At 38.4% G+C, this 20634-nt stretch overlaps 1 protein-coding gene and 1 long non-coding RNA gene across 6 annotated transcripts in view; one reads left to right on the forward strand and one right to left on the reverse strand.

Annotated features, from left to right (window-relative positions):
* LOC105663968 (cyclic nucleotide-gated channel alpha-3-like) overlaps positions 1-20634 on the reverse strand; it is a 1281713-nt gene that overhangs the window by 29261 nt on the left and 1231818 nt on the right. For 4 of the 5 annotated variants that reach the window (XM_076536535.1, XM_076536533.1, XM_076536537.1 and 1 more), the window contains one exon: positions 1020-1169. In XM_076536535.1, the coding sequence (XP_076392650.1) occupies positions 1020-1169 (150 nt within the window). The remainder of the gene's footprint in view (positions 1-1019; positions 1170-20634) is intronic. The other variant, XM_076536536.1, reaches the window with a different exon arrangement.
* LOC143265232 (uncharacterized) lies at positions 3013-13174 on the forward strand. Its single transcript, XR_013039530.1, has 2 exons — positions 3013-3576; positions 7488-13174. It is a non-coding gene; the product is annotated as an uncharacterized LOC143265232 (long non-coding RNA).

Here is a 20634-nt window from a genome sequence, read left to right on the forward strand (position 1 = left end):
ATAATTCTAAATAGGTGTAAATATTGATGAAAGTTTAAAAAACGGCCGTTGTACGCATTTCCTATGTATTATTTTTGCATTTTTAGAAAAAGTTATTTATGTAGCGCGAATTCGCTATACAGTATCGAATTCTATAGATATTTCTGATGAAAAAACTATGTGGGGTAAATGTTGTAGCTGTACGCAATTCCAGAAAATTGAAAAAATATCTGTCGGGAGCACGTGCGCGGTGTTTTGCCGCCAGGCGGCCATAGCTCGCTCTCCTCGCCAAGTCAGTGCTGTGGCTACGCGCAATCAGCACCAATGTTGGGGCTTAATATACATCCACTTTTTATATTTACAATGTTTAATTTTTTTTAGTATTATTATTTCATACTTATTATTATTCATATTTTGTTATTATTCGTTATTATTTTTAGCTACCAACGATACAATTATGAAATATTATAACTCAAAATTTAAGAATCAAATGATTGAAGACAGTTTTGAAATCTGTTTATAATATAGAAAAACTTTCTATTGTATACATTTTATTTTTTCTATATTATAAACAGATTTACACATGTAGAAAGACTGAAATATCTTAATAAAAGTACTTATCAAAAACGTAATAAATGCAAAAAGTAATCGCATGGTTGCAAATGTAATAAATATATATTAACAGAAAAAAAAGATGTAATTACAATATTATTGAAGTATGGAAAACATATTGTATTTTATGATAATACTAAAAAATATTATCCTCTAGCTTTTTATTTTTTTCATGTTATGTTTCAAAAGACATAACTCGTTGCGTAAACGTCGATCACGAGTGACAAGGGGAAATTGACAGTAGGAATGTCAGTGACAGAAAGAATACAAGTATAACAAAAATACTAGAAAGATTGATTTTACATCGGCTCATACCGGCTCGACGGCTTGCCCTCTCACAGAATGGTAAGAACGTGAAACGTGAAAACGTGAATCATGAAAAACGAGAGGGACAGCTCACGGGCCCCTGGTTCGCTTGGAATATTTACCGCACTCTTTACCTGCAGTCCCCATATTGAGAATGCTGATCTCTCCGAAGTAGGAACCCGCCTTAAGTGTAGCGAGGACCGTTTTTCCGTTGTCAGCTACCACTTGCAATCGTCCTCTGTTGACTATATACATCTCCTTGCCTACCTCACCTGAAACAAATTTCATAATAACATGAAAAATGGAACACTTGCAGAATTCAGTACAAAAACATATCAAACAGCTTCAGTTTTGAGCGAAAATTGACTTTTGACGTATAGCAGAGGTGGATATGCCATAAATGACATACAAATAACTTACAGGAATTATTTTTATGTGGTTATACAAAATTTCACTAATTGTAACAATTATGTAGAAATACATGTACTATTTTGTTTTAGATTTTGTAATCGACAAATACAATATTTTGTCGCATTAGTTGACACATGTGTAACATCCCGAGGGAAACCTTTTTTGGCAGTACCACACCCTAAATTAGTTATCGACAGCGATTGCCTATTACCGATAGTAGCACATTATATACCGATTATATGTATCAAGTTCAACCGTTGGTAACCAGTATACATATATACAGGGTGTTCGGCTACTGGTGGGCATAATTTTAGGGGGTGGTAGCTGGGGTGATTCTGAACAACTTTTTCCTTTACCAAAATGCTGATTAAAGTTTAGTTTTTGAATTATTAATGAAAAACACGGACCAATGAGAACGCGTATAGACCAGTCGCGCGACAGCGTGAGTGACAGCTTCGAATATGACGGCCGATCGTCATCGTGAACAAATGTACCGATACTGTCGGTATAACGTCGGTATAACGTCGGAATAACGTCGGTATAATAGAAAGCTGTTAGATGAAAGTTACATTGAATAATGAATACAAAAATCTGGATTATTGTTGAATTATCATTCCTTCATGAATAAGAAATAACAAAATTAGTCTCTACTCACGTAATCAAAGTAAATCGAATTTATTCAATACGTTTATTCGTTATCGCAAAGAAATAATAGCTAAAATATGGAAAATTATTTTCATTAGATATTGTAATGATGAAAAAGAACAAATTCTCATTTTTAAAAAATTGAATAACTTTTCTATTCAACAAATAAAAATGTGAATTGAGTAATTAACAAATTTAAATGTAGCTCACCCATTAAACCGCAAATAATCACAATAAAAATGCGTCTCTGTCACCGGTCCGATCCACCGGTCCTTACTGTTAATAAAAATCAATCACCATACAGAAACTCTCAAAAAACTCTCAAGAAACTTCATTGTCACCTATCACTTTCATCTTTCATTATGAGTTTTCATTATCACTTTTCTTTCTCATTTTTCACTAATTTGCACTAATTTTCACTGTGAGTCCAACACGTAAATAGGACGAATGAAAACACGTGAACGAAAATTCATAAATGATTTAAACTATACTATCTTGAAAGCAAGAAAACGGAATTTTCGATTAAAAACAACGATACATTTTATTTCGACACGTTTCTTTCGACAATAAACGATGACTATCGATCGACGCCGCAGTCGTTCAACAGATCATCGTTGCATGGCAACCGTTCGCGACGTATGCCTCGCGATCGAGAACAAAACCGCGATCCGTAGCCAGTCTAACAATGTCTTCTTATAAAATATAATATAATTTCGATTCCTCAATTTGGATATCTTATAATGAGAATAGTGTATCGTTAAACATACATATCTATGAATAATCGTTCACGCGTTTTCATTCGGTCCGTTTACCGGTCGTGCTTATGTTGTGCAATTATTATTAGAAAAAGACAGTGAAATAAATTGAAAGTTCATTGACCCTGCCAGGACATCAGCTGTTGATGCTCTGATCGGTGGATCTACCCGGTGACACAAATATTTTTTATCGAAGCTAGTTTTTCCATGAATCAATGAGTAAGTGTTATTTAAGTTACTTCTGTATTTTTTAAATTAAACGTACGCAGCAATAGATTTATTTCACTTCAATGAGGTACTGCATTAGATATTCTATTCCAGTTCGATCTCATTTCATAGGCAAGGTACTCATTCGTTTTGAAACGTGAATTTATTCGTTTGCTTCATTAGTATAGTTGACAAAATTAATTTTTGTGAATTTATTCTTTTTCCTTTTTGAAGGCATAAAATAAATACAATATACTTCGTCTGGTTGTTGTACACAACAACTAATTGGTTTATTTCTCATTCACGAATTACGAAGAATTTAATATTATTCTTAACATGTTAATTCATTATTCGGTTTAATTTTTACCTAATAGCTTCCTGTTATACCGACGTTATACCGACGGTATTGTTACGCCCTGATAAGGAATTTGTCATCAACAGCCCTCTTTACTCTTAGTCATCGCTGACTCCGAAGAGATCACAGAGCCTTCTCCTTCAAACTGATTCACCATCGACCCTAGGACCCGATTAGGCCCCTCCACCAAAAACAATATGTATAAAAGACCCCGTACAGAATAAAGCAAGATCATTGTGTTTCGAAAAGTTACGGCTATATCGAACCTCTGCCCGTTAATCCTCTTTCCACGGAATTAGGAACCGCGTAAGTGGAGCAATCTTCGATTTTTTAAAGTTTTGTGTCCCGGTCCCCGTGACAGTATCGATACATTTGTTCACGACGACGATCGGCCGTCATATTCGAAGCTGTCGCTCACGCTGTCGCGCGACTGGGTCTATACGCGCTCTCATTGGTCAGTGTTTTTTATTAATAATTCAAAAACTAAGCTTTAACCAGCAATTTGGTAAAGAAAAAAGTTGTTCAGAATCACCCCAGCTACCACCCCCTAAAATTATGCCCACCAGTAGCCGAACACCCTGTATACAGTATTGATAGTAATAAGCAACTCGTTAGGGTCTGGCGAATTGCTTGTTACGAATCAGGTATACATATTTTCGGCTTGTCTTTGTTCGCAAGCGCGACGACGGTAGCGGTAAACTATAAAGTAATCGGTCGAGCAGCGATGTTATTTTTTAGACAAGGATAGAACATAGCATACTTTCTCTTTTTAATAGTAGTAAATTTTCGTGAATAGAATAATATACCAGATTCGTAACAAGCAACTGCCCAAACCCGAGCGAGTGGCTTATTACGAATCGATGTAGAATCAAATGAATCGAACACGCTGCAATTCCTAATTTGTCACACTTCGCTTTATTTTTTTACAATTATGTGAATATTAACATATACCTACATGTGTATGTATTGTGTTATTATTGCAATTGTAGTTTATTGAAATAAAATAGTTTAAGAAATATTGATGTACAAAAATGGTAGGCCATAGCCGTTACTGTGACAATAAAGCAATTTGGAAAAATTACGGTTGAATGAGTAGCTAGTTTTATTACCATTTCAGTGTACATAGTTCATATAGTATTATATATTGTATATAGTGTATTACACTTAAATAGTTTTTTCTTCAAATTTTTTTTATTTTTGTTAAATAAATTAATTAAAAATATAGATAAAAATGTACCTCAAATTATGGATCACTGTCAGCCATTAGATTTAAAAAAAAGCATATTGATATAATATAATTTCGGAGAATATACTTTTCATAATATGACAGAATCGCCATTGCATCAGAGTGAGGAAACAATATAATGTACCGGATTCGTAACAAGCAACTGGCCAGACCCGAGCGAGTGGCTTATTACGAATCAATGTAGAATTAGATGAATGAACGGCAGAATCGCTATGCATCAGAGTGAGAAAACAATATATACGTTCTGTCCTCTTTCCACTAAACTGTTCGGTCGTTCGTGAAAATTTATGACTTCTTCGGTTTCACGGACCTCTCACTCTTTCTCGGATCTCTCACTCAGCGGCCGACTTCAAACAAAGAAGAGGGGATAGAAATTTGCTTGTTACGAATCAATACTGTATGTTACAGAACTCGAAAAAATTTTCGACGAGAATTTTTTTTTTCAGCGAATATCCATTTCGAAGTGGTGAAAATAACCCATGAAGTTGGGGTTAAAAAATCTATTTTCGCAAATATTTCGGGAACTATTAAGCCTAGATAAAAAATTAAAAATGCAAATTTTCCTATTTTGGAAAGGCAGTAATATGGCGTAAGCGGATTCTTGAAAAATTTGTTCATTTAAAAAATATGTTAAAAATTAACATGTTAGCGTCAAGCCGTGTGCAAAGGTGGCACACGTGTCAGGGTCATCGTATCCCGGATTTTGACCCGGTTCTTAGGGGTCTTGGGATGACGATAATATAAACTCATGTCCGTCATCGAGCTAAGGATCGGTGGTAACCGATAGCTAAGGACCGCGACGAATTCTAAGAGTCGCGAATGTTATGGTTAGAGGTCGATGCCTTCTTCTTTGAGGATCACCGAAGGTGTCGTGTCTCGTGGCCGATGACCTGACGTCATGGTGCTGCGTGGCACGTGCACAGAGATTAGGGTATTCTAGTAGGATCTGGTCACAGAGTGGGGAGGATATTGAATCCTTCGTTAAGCGGACCTTGAGGGACAGCAAGGCACTTAACCCAGAACTTTCGAAGAATACGGATCGCTAATTATCACAAAGACTTTTTATCTAACAAACATTATTTTGCAATGTTTAAAAATGAAACGTTTAACTATTTTGGTTAAATTTCACATACGTGAACTATGGGTTTAAAGAAAAAATATGGACAAATTGGAATTTATAGTATAACAATTTTTAGTATAGTATAAATAATGCAACATAATACGATTTCCAATATATTATATACATATAGATAGAAATGGTATATATGTATATAATAGAAATGGAAGGTATAAAATGAACGTATAACTCGAACCATAGTAATATTTTTTGCATGAGAGAAATGAAAAATTCCACTTTATCCGTATCTTTTCGTTGGACTCATAGTTTACGCATGTGAAATTTGATCAAAATAGTTCAGCGTTTTACTAAAAAAATTTGCAAAATAATGTTAACTTTTACCATATTTTTTAAACAAACAATTTTTCAAAAATCCATTTGCACCATATTACTGGACTTCTAAAGCAGAAATATTTGTATTTTGAATTTTTTGTTTAGGTCTAATCTTTTTCAACTACAACCTTAAGGGTTATTTTCACCACTTCAAAGAGAATCTTCACCGATAAAAAAAACACGTATCAAATATATTTTGGAGTTCTATAACATATCAGCATTTCATAAAAATCGGCATGTATCAATTGAGTGATGTTCCTCGTAAATATACAGCTCAAAATATAATGTTTACAATGTCGGCGTGGCAATTGTAATGTGTGCACTCTTAAGGTTGTAACCGTACGACAGGGTCGCTGATGCAGTAACATAATTGAAGGGGTACAACGTGGTGGGTCCCACCAATTTCGTTGTAACGTCGCCGCAAAAGCGCGAGTGAGTGATAGAGACGCCAAGGAGTTGGTGTGGAATTATTTCCAATCGTAAATTTTCGAAGTAATTAGCTACTTTCGAGGAAAGCGAATTTTGCGTAGACGGTTCGGAATTCGCGATCGCGAAGCGTTCGACAAAAAGGATGTAACGAATTTATCCATGTGTAACGACTCTAGAACCTAGGTTCAAATGTTAACAGCGCTAGTGAGGTAAAGAGCTTCTTTTACCAACTGAACGACTGGTTTTACAAATAACTAAATCTAAAGAATGTGAGATTCGTGTGGTGTGCGGTTAAGGAGTGAAATCCACAGGTCAATATCTTTCAATAATAAGGTTTATTCAATAAAATAATGAAGATGATGAATTTAACAAATAACAACAAAATATGAAAAGTATGTATACTGGTTTGATCAAAAGAAACTAAATAGATTTTGATATAATATTAATAGAAATAATAGAATTTGGCAAATTAAAGAGTACGTAATAGATAATTGTGAATCTAACAAATGGAACTCGCTAGTAAATACTTTATATTAAATCGTACCTAAGTCTGATTTTTGATAAAGCTAACTGCGCTCTTATAAATTAACTAAATTCGATATTCTATATTATTTGATTCTCGTTTCAAACGCTATCGCAATGACAAAATATATCTGAATAAATACGTTTGTAATTTATAATGAATTTTCTTTTACGAAATTAATAATATTAGCGCGTCATAGTCTACCGCAGCGAGGAATCCGACCTAAGTGTGATTCTCTAAGTGTACCTAAACACTAGAACAATCTTCTTTTACTAATTCAAAATTCCAAAATTTGTCTGAATCTAATGAACTTTACTCGGAACAGTTGCTCTTTCTTAATTTGTCCCGACAACTAATTGTCCATGACCCTTTTTGTCAAAACGAACACGAACAGCCAAGACCAGATCGCTTAATTGGGGAGCCTGTTGTTCACTGGCTACTAGAACGACCCAACGATCAGGTATCCAAATGGCGTATACCCGCTTTACCAATCAAGCATTAAGAATCGTTTCGGCTCTTGACAGCGAAAATTGTTCCGGTTATACTTATCTTTTTTTTTTTTGAGTTAGGAAGACAGAAATCCAATTACGGACACCTGGGAAGATAGCCCAGGTAGTGTGGAAAGACTCACGCTTCCGGCGCCCCTAGAAGAGGGACGGTTTCCACGCATACCCATAACTGTCTCCTGGCAACCCGACAGGCTTTCCTATCGATGGATATAGTTCCCCTGCGCTAGGTCATCGCTCGCTGTTGTGGAAGAAAGACTACCCCCCTCCCCCCGGCCCTGGCGTGTGGGTTCCATGTGTGGAGAATGGATGCCCTTACTCAAAGGGTCTTGGCCCGAAGGACTACGTCAAGGCCCAAGGGGGGACTCCCAGGCATGCGCACTGACCTCTGGCTTAACCTTGTAACGCCCCTTCGGCACCGCCTCCCGGTGAGTTCGAACATGCGGCAAAAAACCGCGACCTCTCCCCACCATTTCGCACCTAAGTATTGTTGCCACGTGAAACCAGCTCACGAATGATGCCGTGAAGTCAGTCCTTGCAACGTGAAATGGTTCGCGATTGAAGCAATGAAGTTAGTCCTGGCTACGAAATGAAAAGGTCCGCGCAAGTTGTCAGGCGGGACGAGCGGATCGAGTGGCCAGGACTTCCGGTAGCTGGGAGCAACCGCGATGTTTCAAATATTAGAACCGCGCCAGACTTCGAAGAATAGACTTAATTACAGATCTTAACATTTGTTAATATGTAAATCGTTTGAGTTCTTGAAATTCTGAGTTTGTGTGTTTTAATCTGTGATGGCTACTCGCGAGGAAACGCCCCGGCGCAACAGTATTATAGCACGCTGTCTATTTTCTATACTTGATTCTGATTTCGTCGCAATTATCTGATTTTGTCTGTTTTGTTTTCAAATTTTCAAAATCCCCCCCCTTCCGCTCTTGAGCAAGGAAAGTTTACCTTCTAGCTAGATCCTGTCACCTCTATGTATCCTATGCTATTCTCAGTTACATGAGTTTCAACTCATGAAAATTCGTGAAATTTCTGTCCCCACTAGGTTTGTTTCCCTTACCGTACATTCGCCGTTAATATTCCGCTTCGTACTTTAAATTTCCACGCACCGCTTTCTATCGCGTTTTCGCGCTGTTTCCCCTTCCCTTGCGCCCTTTTAACCCTTTGCGTTATCGCCGCTTACCGATTTTTCCCGCATTTCCTACTACGCCCCAGTTTTCTTCCACAACGCTACATGAGCCCATTGCTCTCGGTAAAAATTTCTCCTTCCTCTCTCCTGTCGACTCCACTCGGTCCCCGTTGCCGTCTCCTAATGGTGCCATGACCAGGCTGACGACTGGGTCTCTAGTTGAATCAACAGTTGATTAGATGGGTCCTCTGCTCAATTTGACCTCTCTCCCTCCTCTCCATCACTCCGTCGGTCCCCGTTTTGTGCCCCCTAATGGTGCTATGACCAGGCTGACACCGGTTTCCTCCCTTGCAGGTTTGAGTCGTTTGATTGGTCGTGTCTATGTTTGTTTCTCCGCCTCTTCCACTCCTGCACTTCCTCTTCTCCCTCTCGCTGTATTCTCGCTTCTTCCCCTCCTCTTGCCGTTTGAAAAGCGCGCCATGCGTCCGCCGTCTTGCTTGCTGCCGCATCCTTTCGCTTCATCCTTCAAGGCCGCTCTCCAAGTGCTTGCAGCGTTTCTTCCTCCGCCATGCTGGATATTCTCAATGCGGCCCCGTTGCTCCACCATCGTTGTGACTTCGGAGTTTCTAGGGTGCTAGAGCGTTTTCCGCAGTTCTTCCAACACTTTTCCGCCATTTTCCCGCTTTGCACTGTTCCGCTGCACTCGCGCACGTGGTCACGTATATTCCCCTGTACCCGCAACACTCCCAGCACTTCACTGCACTCCCATAACACTTTCCCAACACTACACCGAATTAATTGCCTATCTGTTAATTATTTCTTATTTATTATTTATTTATTTATTAATCTACTAATCACTTCACTATTTATAAATAATTATTAGTTAATTATTAATTAATTATTATTATTATTATTATTATTATTATTATTATTGTTATTATTAATCTCATTCACTTCATTTGTTTATTAATCTATTAATTAATTATTTCCTTCGTTCACTTCGTTCCGTGTCGTCTCGCCTTTTCCTCTTCTCCTCTTCACTGTCTTTTTGCTTCAACCTATCCGCTTGCCATTTGAAAAACGGGCCATGTCTCCGCCATCTTGATTGTTGCCGCGTGCCTCCGCTTCACCTTTAGGCTTCGTCCCCAAGGGCCGCTCTCCATGCGCTTGCGGCGATCCTTCCTCCGCTATGTTGGATGTTTGCGAACCGGCCTTTACGCTCTACGCTTTCCCTCGCGCGGAGGTGCCCACGTGTTCGTATGATATATCGTAGCTTGCTCGACCGGCGCCATTATTTATTTATTTACTATCAAATCACGAAAATACGAAAATAGCCGAAACTAATCACCGCGTGCATTCAACATGCCTCGGTCGCCCTTTCCCGCACTTTAAATCCCTACTGACATTTACATTATTTAATTTATTTAATTTCTGCGACGTTCTCTCGCAACTTCGACATGTCGTACGACCACGTGTTTGCGTAAGTCCTTCTTTGAGGGCAAATTTCACCCTTAAATTTCACTATTTTCACTCGCGCTATATAAAAATAATCGTGTTTAAGTCGCGCACATATTTATTTTATTCCGCAGTCGGCCCGAACACTCGTTTCCTCGTTTTCATTTACTCATGGGTTTGCACCCCATGCTTTCCCTCGCGTCGCGTGGTCGCCATTACCGAAATTTCGTTTTTTATTTGTAAATTCATTATTTCACCTCCGATTTTAACAAAACTTCATCGCTCACTTCCCCCACGGTCTCCCCTCACTTCACAATATTATTTACCACACTTTTACCATTTTTTCCCACCAAAACTGGATTTTAACGCGGAGCAACCCCCGGACACGTGCGCTCGTCACGACAGCCCACGCTCCTTTGCTCCGGTTATACTTATCTGAAGGCTTCTAGCTCGCTCGACTTCGAAAACTGTTCTGCGATTTAGGCGGGTTTCGCTCGGCCTTTTATACTCGCAGGTCGATTTCTTGGAAAACCCCCATAATGTCGAAATATACACATATGTCGGAAACGGAGCACGCCAAGGGAACGGAGCGTTGGCGCGCCCGAGAATAATAACCGATAAGGACCATTCATGCCAGATTATAGGCGATAAGCGAGAAGCGAGCGAAGACGCGGGGGGTCATTCGAGATTTACCCCGCAAGCGTGAAAGACGCGTCGTGGTAGAGCACTGTAGCAATTATTAATAAAGAAAAGAAAGAAAAATAAAGAGTTTTCTATTAAGATGGCTAACCCTTCCTCTGGCCTTTCGCCGATATATAATTGTCGTATAAATTCGCAATTAGACGTTAATTATGAAAATGAACGATTTAATTACATTATTAATATTGCATTCTACTCGGTAGTTTATGTTCCTGATATAAAAATAGTAATTTAGTAGTGTTTTAATAAAAATTTCATTTTCTATTTTTTTCTATATACAGTAAAGACTGGATAACTGCAACAAAATCGGGACCCAAGCGTTGCAGTTATAGAGTCGAGGTGTCGATTCTTTGTTTACATTTGTGTAACATCCCTGGAAGAGTTTTTTTTTACTTTTCATCACCAACATGACAGTTCTGTGCTCAATTCAATTACCCACCAATAGTTTAGTTACCGACAATAATAAACTGTTACCGACGGTACATTATATATTAGTTATCCTGTGTATTTGGCTTTGACAGTCGGTAATCATTAGATATATATATATATCAATATTCTTAATTTTAATAATTATTTTATGTTTCTAATTTAAAAAGAGTAATATGTTTCATTAAATTAATCAAATGTTAAGTTAATTTATTTAAAACAAGTTAATGTATTATTTTATAGGCTATTGTAAAAAATGTATTCCGCAATGCTATGTGCCTACGTGCCGCGAAGCTAGCCCCGAATTTCCTGGAATTCTAGCGTTACTTAGAGAAGGATAGAAATACATTTTACAATTGCGATATTATTAATTATCAAAAACTATTAGCTAAACAAATCAATTACTACATATCAAGCGTACTAATATTATGTTATCCAGAATTAAAGTCAAACGTTAGTTTATTGCAATATATGTTGTAAATTATAATATTATTCAATGGAATGTTCTAGAAGCATCCTATGCTTATACATCTAGCTCCGAACTGTATAGAAGTCGTGCGTAGTACATAGAAAAGGATAGAAAATGCAATTTCATTAAAACACTATTAAATTACTATTTTTATATCAGAAATGTAAACCATAATGTAGAATGCGATATTTATAATGTAATTAAACTGTTCGTTTGTACAATTAATGTCTAATTACGAATTTATAAGACAATATTATATTTCGACGTTATGGGGGTTTTCCGAGAATTCGCCAGGCTGGCGAGTATAAAAGGCCGAGCGGAGCTCGCCAAAATCGCAGAACAGTTTTCGAAGTCGAGCCAGCTAGAAGTCTTCAGATAAGTATAACCGGAACAGTTTTCGCTGTGAAGAGCCGCAACGATTCTTAATACTTGACTGGTAAAGCGGGTATACGCCATTTGGATACTTGGTCGTGGGTCGTTCTAGTAGCTAGCTAACGCAGGCTCCCCATTCAAACGGTCTCGTATCTGAAACTCCGCTAGGAGAGTGCTATACTTTGCGCCAAGAAAGGCTAAGGTATCGAAACGATAGCTCTCAGCTACTCATATTTGATTTTACATCGGATTGCTAATGCGCCATCAGATTCTCGGAGCTCGCTCTGGGTCGTTTCGTAGCTCGCTAACGCAGGCTCCCCATTTGAGCGGCTTGGTCTCTGAAGCCCGTGTCTTTTGGGTGGCAGTTAAGCAATTACGATTTTATATTAGAATCAATTGATTTGCTACCCTGTCAACTTATACTGTTCACCCTTTTCCTGTATCGTTGGGTCGTTCTAGTAGCTAGCTAACGCAGGCTCCCCAATTAAGCGATCTGGTTTTGGCTGTCAGTGTTCGTTTTGACGGAAAGGGTCATGTACAATTAGTTGTCGAGTCAGACTAAAAGAGTAACTGTTCCGAGGTAATAATTCATTTAGATTCAAACAAATTTTGAACTTGAATTAATAAAAGAATATTGTTCTGTCATCAGCGTAATCTCAGTAGTCGACTACACCGCGTTAGATATCAGATAAAATCATTAATCTGTCTAACTTTGCGAAAGCGTATTTAGGTACACTTAGAGAATCACACTTAGGTCGTGTTCCTCGCTGCGGTAGACTATCACGCGCTAGTATTAATAATTTCGTAAAAGACTTTTCATTATATAAATTATAAACGTATTAATCAATATAAACTTTGTAATTGCGATAGCGTTCGAGACGAGAACTGAATAATATAGAATATCGAATTCAATTAATTATATAAAAGCGAAGTTAGCTTCATCCGAAAACAGACTTAGGTACGATCTAATATAAAGTATTACCTAGCGAGAGTCATTTAGTTAGATTCATAATTATCTATTACGTATTGCTTAATTTGCCAAGTTCTGTTATTTCTATTATTAATATTATATCAAGTCTATTCTAGTTTCTTTAATCAAACCAGTATACTTTTCATATTTTGTTATTTGTTACTTGTTATTTGTTAAATTCATCATGTTCGTTATTTTATTGAATAAACCCTTATTGTTGAAAGATATTGGCCTGTGGATTTCACTCCTTAACAGCACACCACACGAATCCCACAATCTTTAGATTTAGTTATTTTCCAAAACGAGTCGTTTAATTGGTAAAAGCCGCTCTTTACCTTCTTAGCGCTAGTAACTATCTGAACTTAGGTTCCAGAGTCGTTACATTTGGCTCGCGTCGACCGCTAAACGTAGGAAAAGACAGAAAGCGAACGAGAGAGGCTGTTTAAAATTAAATTTTTAGAGAAGTCTGACGAGTAATGGTTTTTTGGTTCCATACAAAATCGCGCCTCCATACACTCGAAAAAACAAACAATATTACTACATAAACAAATGTTGCTTAAATTATGCCGTGTTTGGTCTCATTTTGATCAGGAGAATCTCACAATTACATTGGTAAAAGTAATATTTAGTAAAACCAAAAAATAAAAAAGTTTTACTGTTGCATTAGTGTTGTCACATCGATACGCCGGTTCGGATTACATTACATACGCTGCTCGCTCGTCAAGTGTCAAAATTCAAGGGGGACCCCCCTAAGTGGTGGGGTTGCAGTTATCCAGTCCATCGTTTGTCGCAGTTATTCAGTCTTTACTGTACTACGCACGAATTCTACAAGGATCTGATCTAAATGTATAAGCATACGATGCTTTTAGAACATTCCATAGAGTAATATTATAATTTACAATATATACTGCAATAAACTGACATCTGACTCTATTTCCGGATAACATAATATTAGTACGCTTGATATATATTAACTGATTTGTTTAACTAATAATTTTAATAACTAATAATATCGTAATTGTAAAATATATTCCTATCCTTCTCTAAGAAAACACGAGAATACTAGGAAATTCGGGGCGAGCATCGCGGCACGTAGGCACATAGCATTACGAAATTTTCCATATAGAACTATACATTTATTAACCACAGTTTACTGAATTCTTATGATACTTGATTTGTCTAATGCCGCGGTCGGTAAGAGAGAAATACAGTCGATAATTGAAGAAATGACACTGGGATAAAAGAGTGAAAATTCTTCAGGGATGTTACACATGTGTTCATTTGGCAACGGTCGTTTCTAAGCCGGTTAAGAATGCGTGTTTTTGTGTGAGGTATGTACATTTCTATTTGTATCCTGCGAATCGAGGTATCCTTCTTTCATTTATGTTCGTCGGAATGTATTAATTATAGGCAACGGGAATAAATACGATTGTATAATTGATATTCAATTCGGAGGCCACTGATTACCTTAATTATAAAACTTCTACAAAATGTACCCGTCGCACGCAGGGTGGACGGTTACAAGATAAATGCTTTGCATTTGTCTCTGAAGTCATTTTGTTTGTTGACATTAGCATCCGTATCAATCTTGCACTTTCGAAAATTCGATTTTTAACCGACTTCGAAAAAGGAGGAGGTTACTCAATTCGACCAGTATATTTTTTTTTTTTTTTTTTTTTTTTTTTTTTTCTATGTATGTTCGCCGATTACGCCTAACTGGATGGACCGATCGGAATGAAACGTTTTGCATATGGTAGGTGCTGACTCCCCATTGGTACCATTATCAAAAAATTTTTCATTTTTTAATTGCAAAGTGTTGTTATTGCAGAAAAACCGGCAACTTTTAAAATAAACTTTTCTCGATTTTAGTGCGCTTTCAATATCTTATCGCGGACATGATTCTGTGCAATTTTATTCATATACAAATTTCGCGGAAATGTTTAGTTTTCGAGATATTAGCGAAAAAAATTGTTATTAACTTTTGAAATCAACGTCGAACGATTTTAATGTGCTTTGAATATGTTGTTAGGGGCGTGGTTGTGGACAACTTTTTCCTCTTGCGAAATTGACGGAAAGCTTTTGTTTTCGAGATATTACAGAAATTGTTGTTAACTTTTGAAGCCAACTTCGAACGATTTTTATGTCCTTCTAATACGTTATTAGTAGCATGATTCTAAACGAGTTTTTCCTTATGCATAATTGGCGGTAAGCTCTAGTTTTCGTGGTATTAGCGAATAACTATTGTTATTATTATTAGTGGAACGCCCCATGCTATGCACGGGAAAGACAAGAAAGGGCAATTACAATGCACTGTATCAAAACACTAACTAAGCTTTGCCGCTTTGACACGCAACTTATGCAGCAAGATGAGTTCACGTTGACGTTGGTGTATTATTCCCATTGCTTGGTAAAGTCTCCCTACCGTTCTAACAAACATTTTTTTTATTTTTTAGTTGCAAAGGATTATTTTTTCTATGCATGTTCGGCGGTTTTTCCTAGGTGGGTGGTCCGATCGGAACAAAGCTTTTCGCATCTTGTGGAGTCTAACTCCCCATTGATACCATTATCAAAAATTTTTTCATTTTTTAGTTGCAAAGGATTATTGTTGCAAAAAAGTTGAAAAACGAATATCCATGTTGTCTTTTACTTAATTATGCTCATGGCATTTACGCAGTCAAAAAAAGCCTGGAAGAACTGTCTCACAGTATCCTATACAATTCTCCCCATTCCACTAAAAAGCGTTAAATAAAATAATTTTCGGAAAAAAAATACACCGACTTCGAAATGCACTAAAAAGTATAAAATAATTTCTATTTCCTAATGAAGTAATTTCTATTTCTCTGAATCATACAATTACGTCACAGATATGAATTAAACCTATTTACTCGTTAGGTAGTATATTAAATACATTTCAACTTTTTCGGAGGCGTTTCGTTTCGTGACAAAAAATCACAAATAAGAAATTTTAATTTTTAATTTAAAGGTCTGAGCTCCGCGTGCCTTCATCTTTTACAAACACTTCAACTTTCTGCCTTTTTTTCTTTTCCATTCACCGCCCTCTTTTATGTTAAAAACTTGAATCACTTGTTACACACGTAATTATTAACGTAATTATATCGTGTTCGATGTCATTTTAATCAGAACAACGAGACAAATACAATGGTAAATGTTTTATTCACGAAAACCAAAAATAAAGAATTTTGATTTTTTAATTATTTTGTCTATTCAAAATTATTTTCTAACAGTTGTAATGATAAGCAATACAAAAAGGCGCCGGGAAATTGCTTTAAGTGGGGTAAGCCTGAACATATAAACCAGAATTATAAATCGATAACTGTAGTTACATGTAGCACAATAAACTCTCAATCCGATGTATGGTGCTTTGACAGCGGCGCGATGAGGCAGATGTGGGATGCGACAATTAACGTACATACCGCCGCGGATCAATGTGTTAAATCTCACGGTTCTGAAAAAATAAAACTTCATATCCAAACGAAACCAAAACGTTCAAATCAAGTAAAATTAAATAATGTAATGTATGTTTCAAAAGTAATTTATTATCAGTTTCTGCGATTACAGGCCATCAAAGTCTATGTAGTGAAATTCGGTCGAAACGGTGCAGTTGTAAACCGCGCGGACGGAACAACGGCATTAACTGCAATTAAACGTGGACAATTATATTATATACTGTAAATCAAAAACATAATCGTGCAATGCGTACAAATGTTGAAGATAATCGCTTGATAAGATGGCTTCAGCGTTTCGGATATCTCTCAATCAACATAATATAAGAAGTGTGGGGTAGAGGTTAATATGAATGCAATATTTGAACACGTAGGAAAACTTTATTATAAGAGTCTGTGAGTCTACGTGCTAACGCCGCTACAATGTAAAAAGTACTGACCTCACGCCCGCTTTCCTACGGGCCTTTATAGCCTTTTTGCCCAGGCGGCAAAACTAAGGAAAGCCTGCGCAAAAACGGGCGGGAAAGTTAGCGACACGTCGCCAAAACCTGGGAAAAACCCCGGCCGCACAAGTGGCCGCCAAATGTGGGCCCGCTTGCACTTTCACTCGGAGAAATTTCTGAGCTTAGACCTACGCTTTCTACAAACTCGAATAATAGCGACGAGGCCGCTACAGAAGATTGAAATCGAACGAAATGATCAACGGTATAAATTGAAGCATAAATCAAGAAACTCTAAGTTGCCAAATTTGCAACAAAGCAAAAATATATCAACATATTACAACGTATAAAGTATCAACTAATCGGAGCACAGAAAAGCTCGGTCTAATACATTATGATATATGTGAACCAATAAAAACGGAGTCGCTGGATGTAGCAAGATACTTTGTGACATTTATTAACGAGTATACGAGTGTTAGAATATAATTTGTATTTCGTACTTTTACACTGATCGCTGGTTACAATCTTCTCGCCTTCTTATAGTTCTCACGCACACTCCTTCCACTTCCCGCTTCGCACATCACTCATCCAATCATACATACCTTACCTATTGCTCGTTGTTATTCGCTCTCATTTATTCGCGCGCAATTCTTCTCGCATTCAAACATCTTTCACGCTATAATTCGGCCATCCTACACTTCGACGTCCTCGTCGACGGTTTTGCTTTTTGTTATTTATGACATTTATCCTATGACATTTTTCTTGAACGCGTTTGCGCTCGATTTACATAATCCCCTGCTCTCGCTACAAATTTTAGCCGGTCTGCCGCTATGACTCCTTGATAAGTTCTGGCGCTTTGTTTCTCGCCCTCGATATCTCTTACAATATAGCGATCGTTTCCGAGTATTTTTTCAATTTCGTATGGAACTCGATATTTAGGTAACAATTTGCGGCTTTCGCCTGATGCCGGTGCTTCGCTCTTTACAAGGACTAAATCATTTACTTGATATTCTCTCGCTTTGACTCGCTTCTTGTTGAATTGCTCGCTAAGTACGTTTTCGTTTTTCTTTAATAGCTCGGTCACATTTTCGCTCGCCTCTGTCGCTCCAAATTGCGCGTTAATCTCTTGGATCTCGCGGGTGAGTTCGCTTTCATGCCATCCCGGGGCCTTATGATTAAAGACAATTTCGTACGGTGTTTTCCGCATAACTTTGTGTCTGCTGCTATTAATACCCCACTGCACGTCATACAATTTCTGATCCCAGTCTCCGCCATTAATCTCATGCGTTATCGCGGTTAAACAATTCGATATAACGCTATTTATGCGCTCAACTTGTCCGTTTGCGCGGGGTGCGCCTGTAGCTGTTTTAACGTGTTGGATACCGTGATCCTGACAGAATTGTTCAAACTCACGCGCGGTAAACGCTGTGCCCCGATCGCTAATAATACGATTTGGCCTACCGTAGTGTGACATAAAATCTCGGATAAACGCTAAGGTCGAACTCGTTCCTACGTCTTCTGTTGCTCTCAGAACTACGTACTTGCTGTACCCGCATATAATCGCAATCACGTACTTATTATTACATTCCGTCGTCGGTAACGGTCCTAAATGGTCGATATGGATCGTCTGAAATGGGGCGCTGCCCTTATCTAACGGGTGGAGGAATCCTGGCTTTTTCCCTGTGGGGACCTTGGAATACAGACACGTTATGCAACGGTTTACATAGCTAGTAACAAAATCGCGCATTTTCGGAAAATAATATTCCTCCTTTAACTTCCCTAACGTTTTATCTATGCCCAGATGCGCTACTGAACGGTGCGCTTCGGATACTATATCGTAACGTAACGCGTGTGGTACATACAATCGCCATCGCCCCTTTGATACTTTGTAGACTCGCGCATTATACATGGTAAATTTTTGGTGAACACTCTGATCTCCGGCCTCAAGTCGGTCTCGAACATGTAAAATATCAGCATCTGCTCGTTGCATCGCCGCTACCCAATCGGTATTAACCTGAACTCCTAAAATGGGTAACCCTTCGACTTCGGTATTCTCTAACTCTCCTATTGGATTCCTACTCAGTGCATCCGCTACGCTGTTCCGTTCGCCTTTCTGGTATTCGATGCTATAATCGAACTCCGATAATCTAATGAACCACCGTCCGATGCGCGGATTTAGATCCCTCTTGTTCTCTAACATTTTTAAACTATTACAGTCGGTTTTAATAACAAAATGAACTCCAATCAAATAAACTCTGAATTTCTCAAGCGCGCATACTATTGCTAATGCCTCCAACTCGTACGAGTGATATTTAGCTTCTTCAGGCGTTGTCCGTCGACTATAGAAACTCACGGGATGCCACTTCCCGTCTGGCTGTTTTTGCAACAATGCGGCGCCTAAACCTAACGTACAAGCATCCGTGTGGACTTCGGTTTCGGCATTGAAATCGTATATAGCTAAAAGCGGTTTCGACGTTAATGCTACTTTAATCAGATCAAAAGCCTTGTCCTGCTCACTACTCCAAGAAAACTTTGCATTCTTACGTAACAGGTCAGTCAGTGGACTCGCGATAACCGCAAAATTTCGAATAAATCGCCGAAAATAGCTAGCCAGCCCTAGAAAACTACGTAACTCTCGAGCATTTTTCGGGGTTGAGAACTCGCGCACACTTTCCAATTTTCGCTGACTCGGTTGAATGCCTAGCATCGAAACATCAAAACCTAAGTATTCTATCTTTAATTTGAAGAAGTGACACTTTTTTAGATTTATAGTCAGTCCCGCGTCCCTAAAAACTTCAAAAATTTGTGTTAAGCGGTTGAAGCCTTCCTCTACTGTCATGCTCGGTATGATAACGTCATCCATGTATGCCATAGCTATGTCATAACGCAGCGACCCTAAAATAGTGTTTATCATTCGCTGGAATACTGCGGGCGTATTACATAAGCCAAAAGGCATTCTTTTAAACTGGTAATGCCCGTCAGGCGTCACAAAAGCTGTTTTCTCTTGCGAACTCGACTCGACCGGTACTTGATAATAGCCGCTAAAGAGATCTATGCTCGTATAATACTTTTGTCCGCGCAGTCTATCTAACTGGTCGTCTACGCGTGGTAGTGGATACTTATCCTTGATAGTCGCTTTATTAATCGCACGGTAATCGACACACATCCTCATCTCCTCATTTTTCCCCATTTTTCTTTCGAACTAAAAGAACCGGACTAGCAAAGGGAGAATTACTAGTTTCTATGACATCCGCTGTCTGTAACTCATTAATCATATCTTGTAATTGTCGTCTTTCATGATACGATACGCGATATGGCCTATAAACTACGGGTTTATCTGTCGCAAGCTCTATTCTCATCGCCGCCTTATTTGTTCTACCTAGCTGTCTTAATGTCGTAGCAACGAGGTCGCGGTTTTCGTTGAGGACGCGCAGCAATTCGTCCGCTTCGTCTACGTCTAAGTCCGTGTCGACCTGGCTCTTGGCGATCGGCTCGTCGTTCACCTCTCGTTCGACAGCTCGCTCCTCGCAGACTTCCCCACGGCTGATGACGTCGCCTGGCTGGATCGTTATTTGTTGACCGCTTACATTCAGGACAGGTAGAACAGTCTGACCTTCCTCGTCGGTGGCAACGATGCATCTAGGTATTACAGGGCCCGCCTCCCGTAGGCCGCCCTCGATGCATAGCTCCTTGTTCGGGACGTTTCCCGCTACAACGATATGACCTAGATAATTATTTGGAATTACGTATTGTTTGTCAGCGCGGAATGTAGTCTTTTCATTG

This window comes from Megachile rotundata, chromosome 10 (genome assembly GCF_050947335.1).
Source record: "Megachile rotundata isolate GNS110a chromosome 10, iyMegRotu1, whole genome shotgun sequence".
Classification (NCBI taxonomy): Eukaryota; Metazoa; Arthropoda; class Insecta; order Hymenoptera; family Megachilidae; genus Megachile; species Megachile rotundata.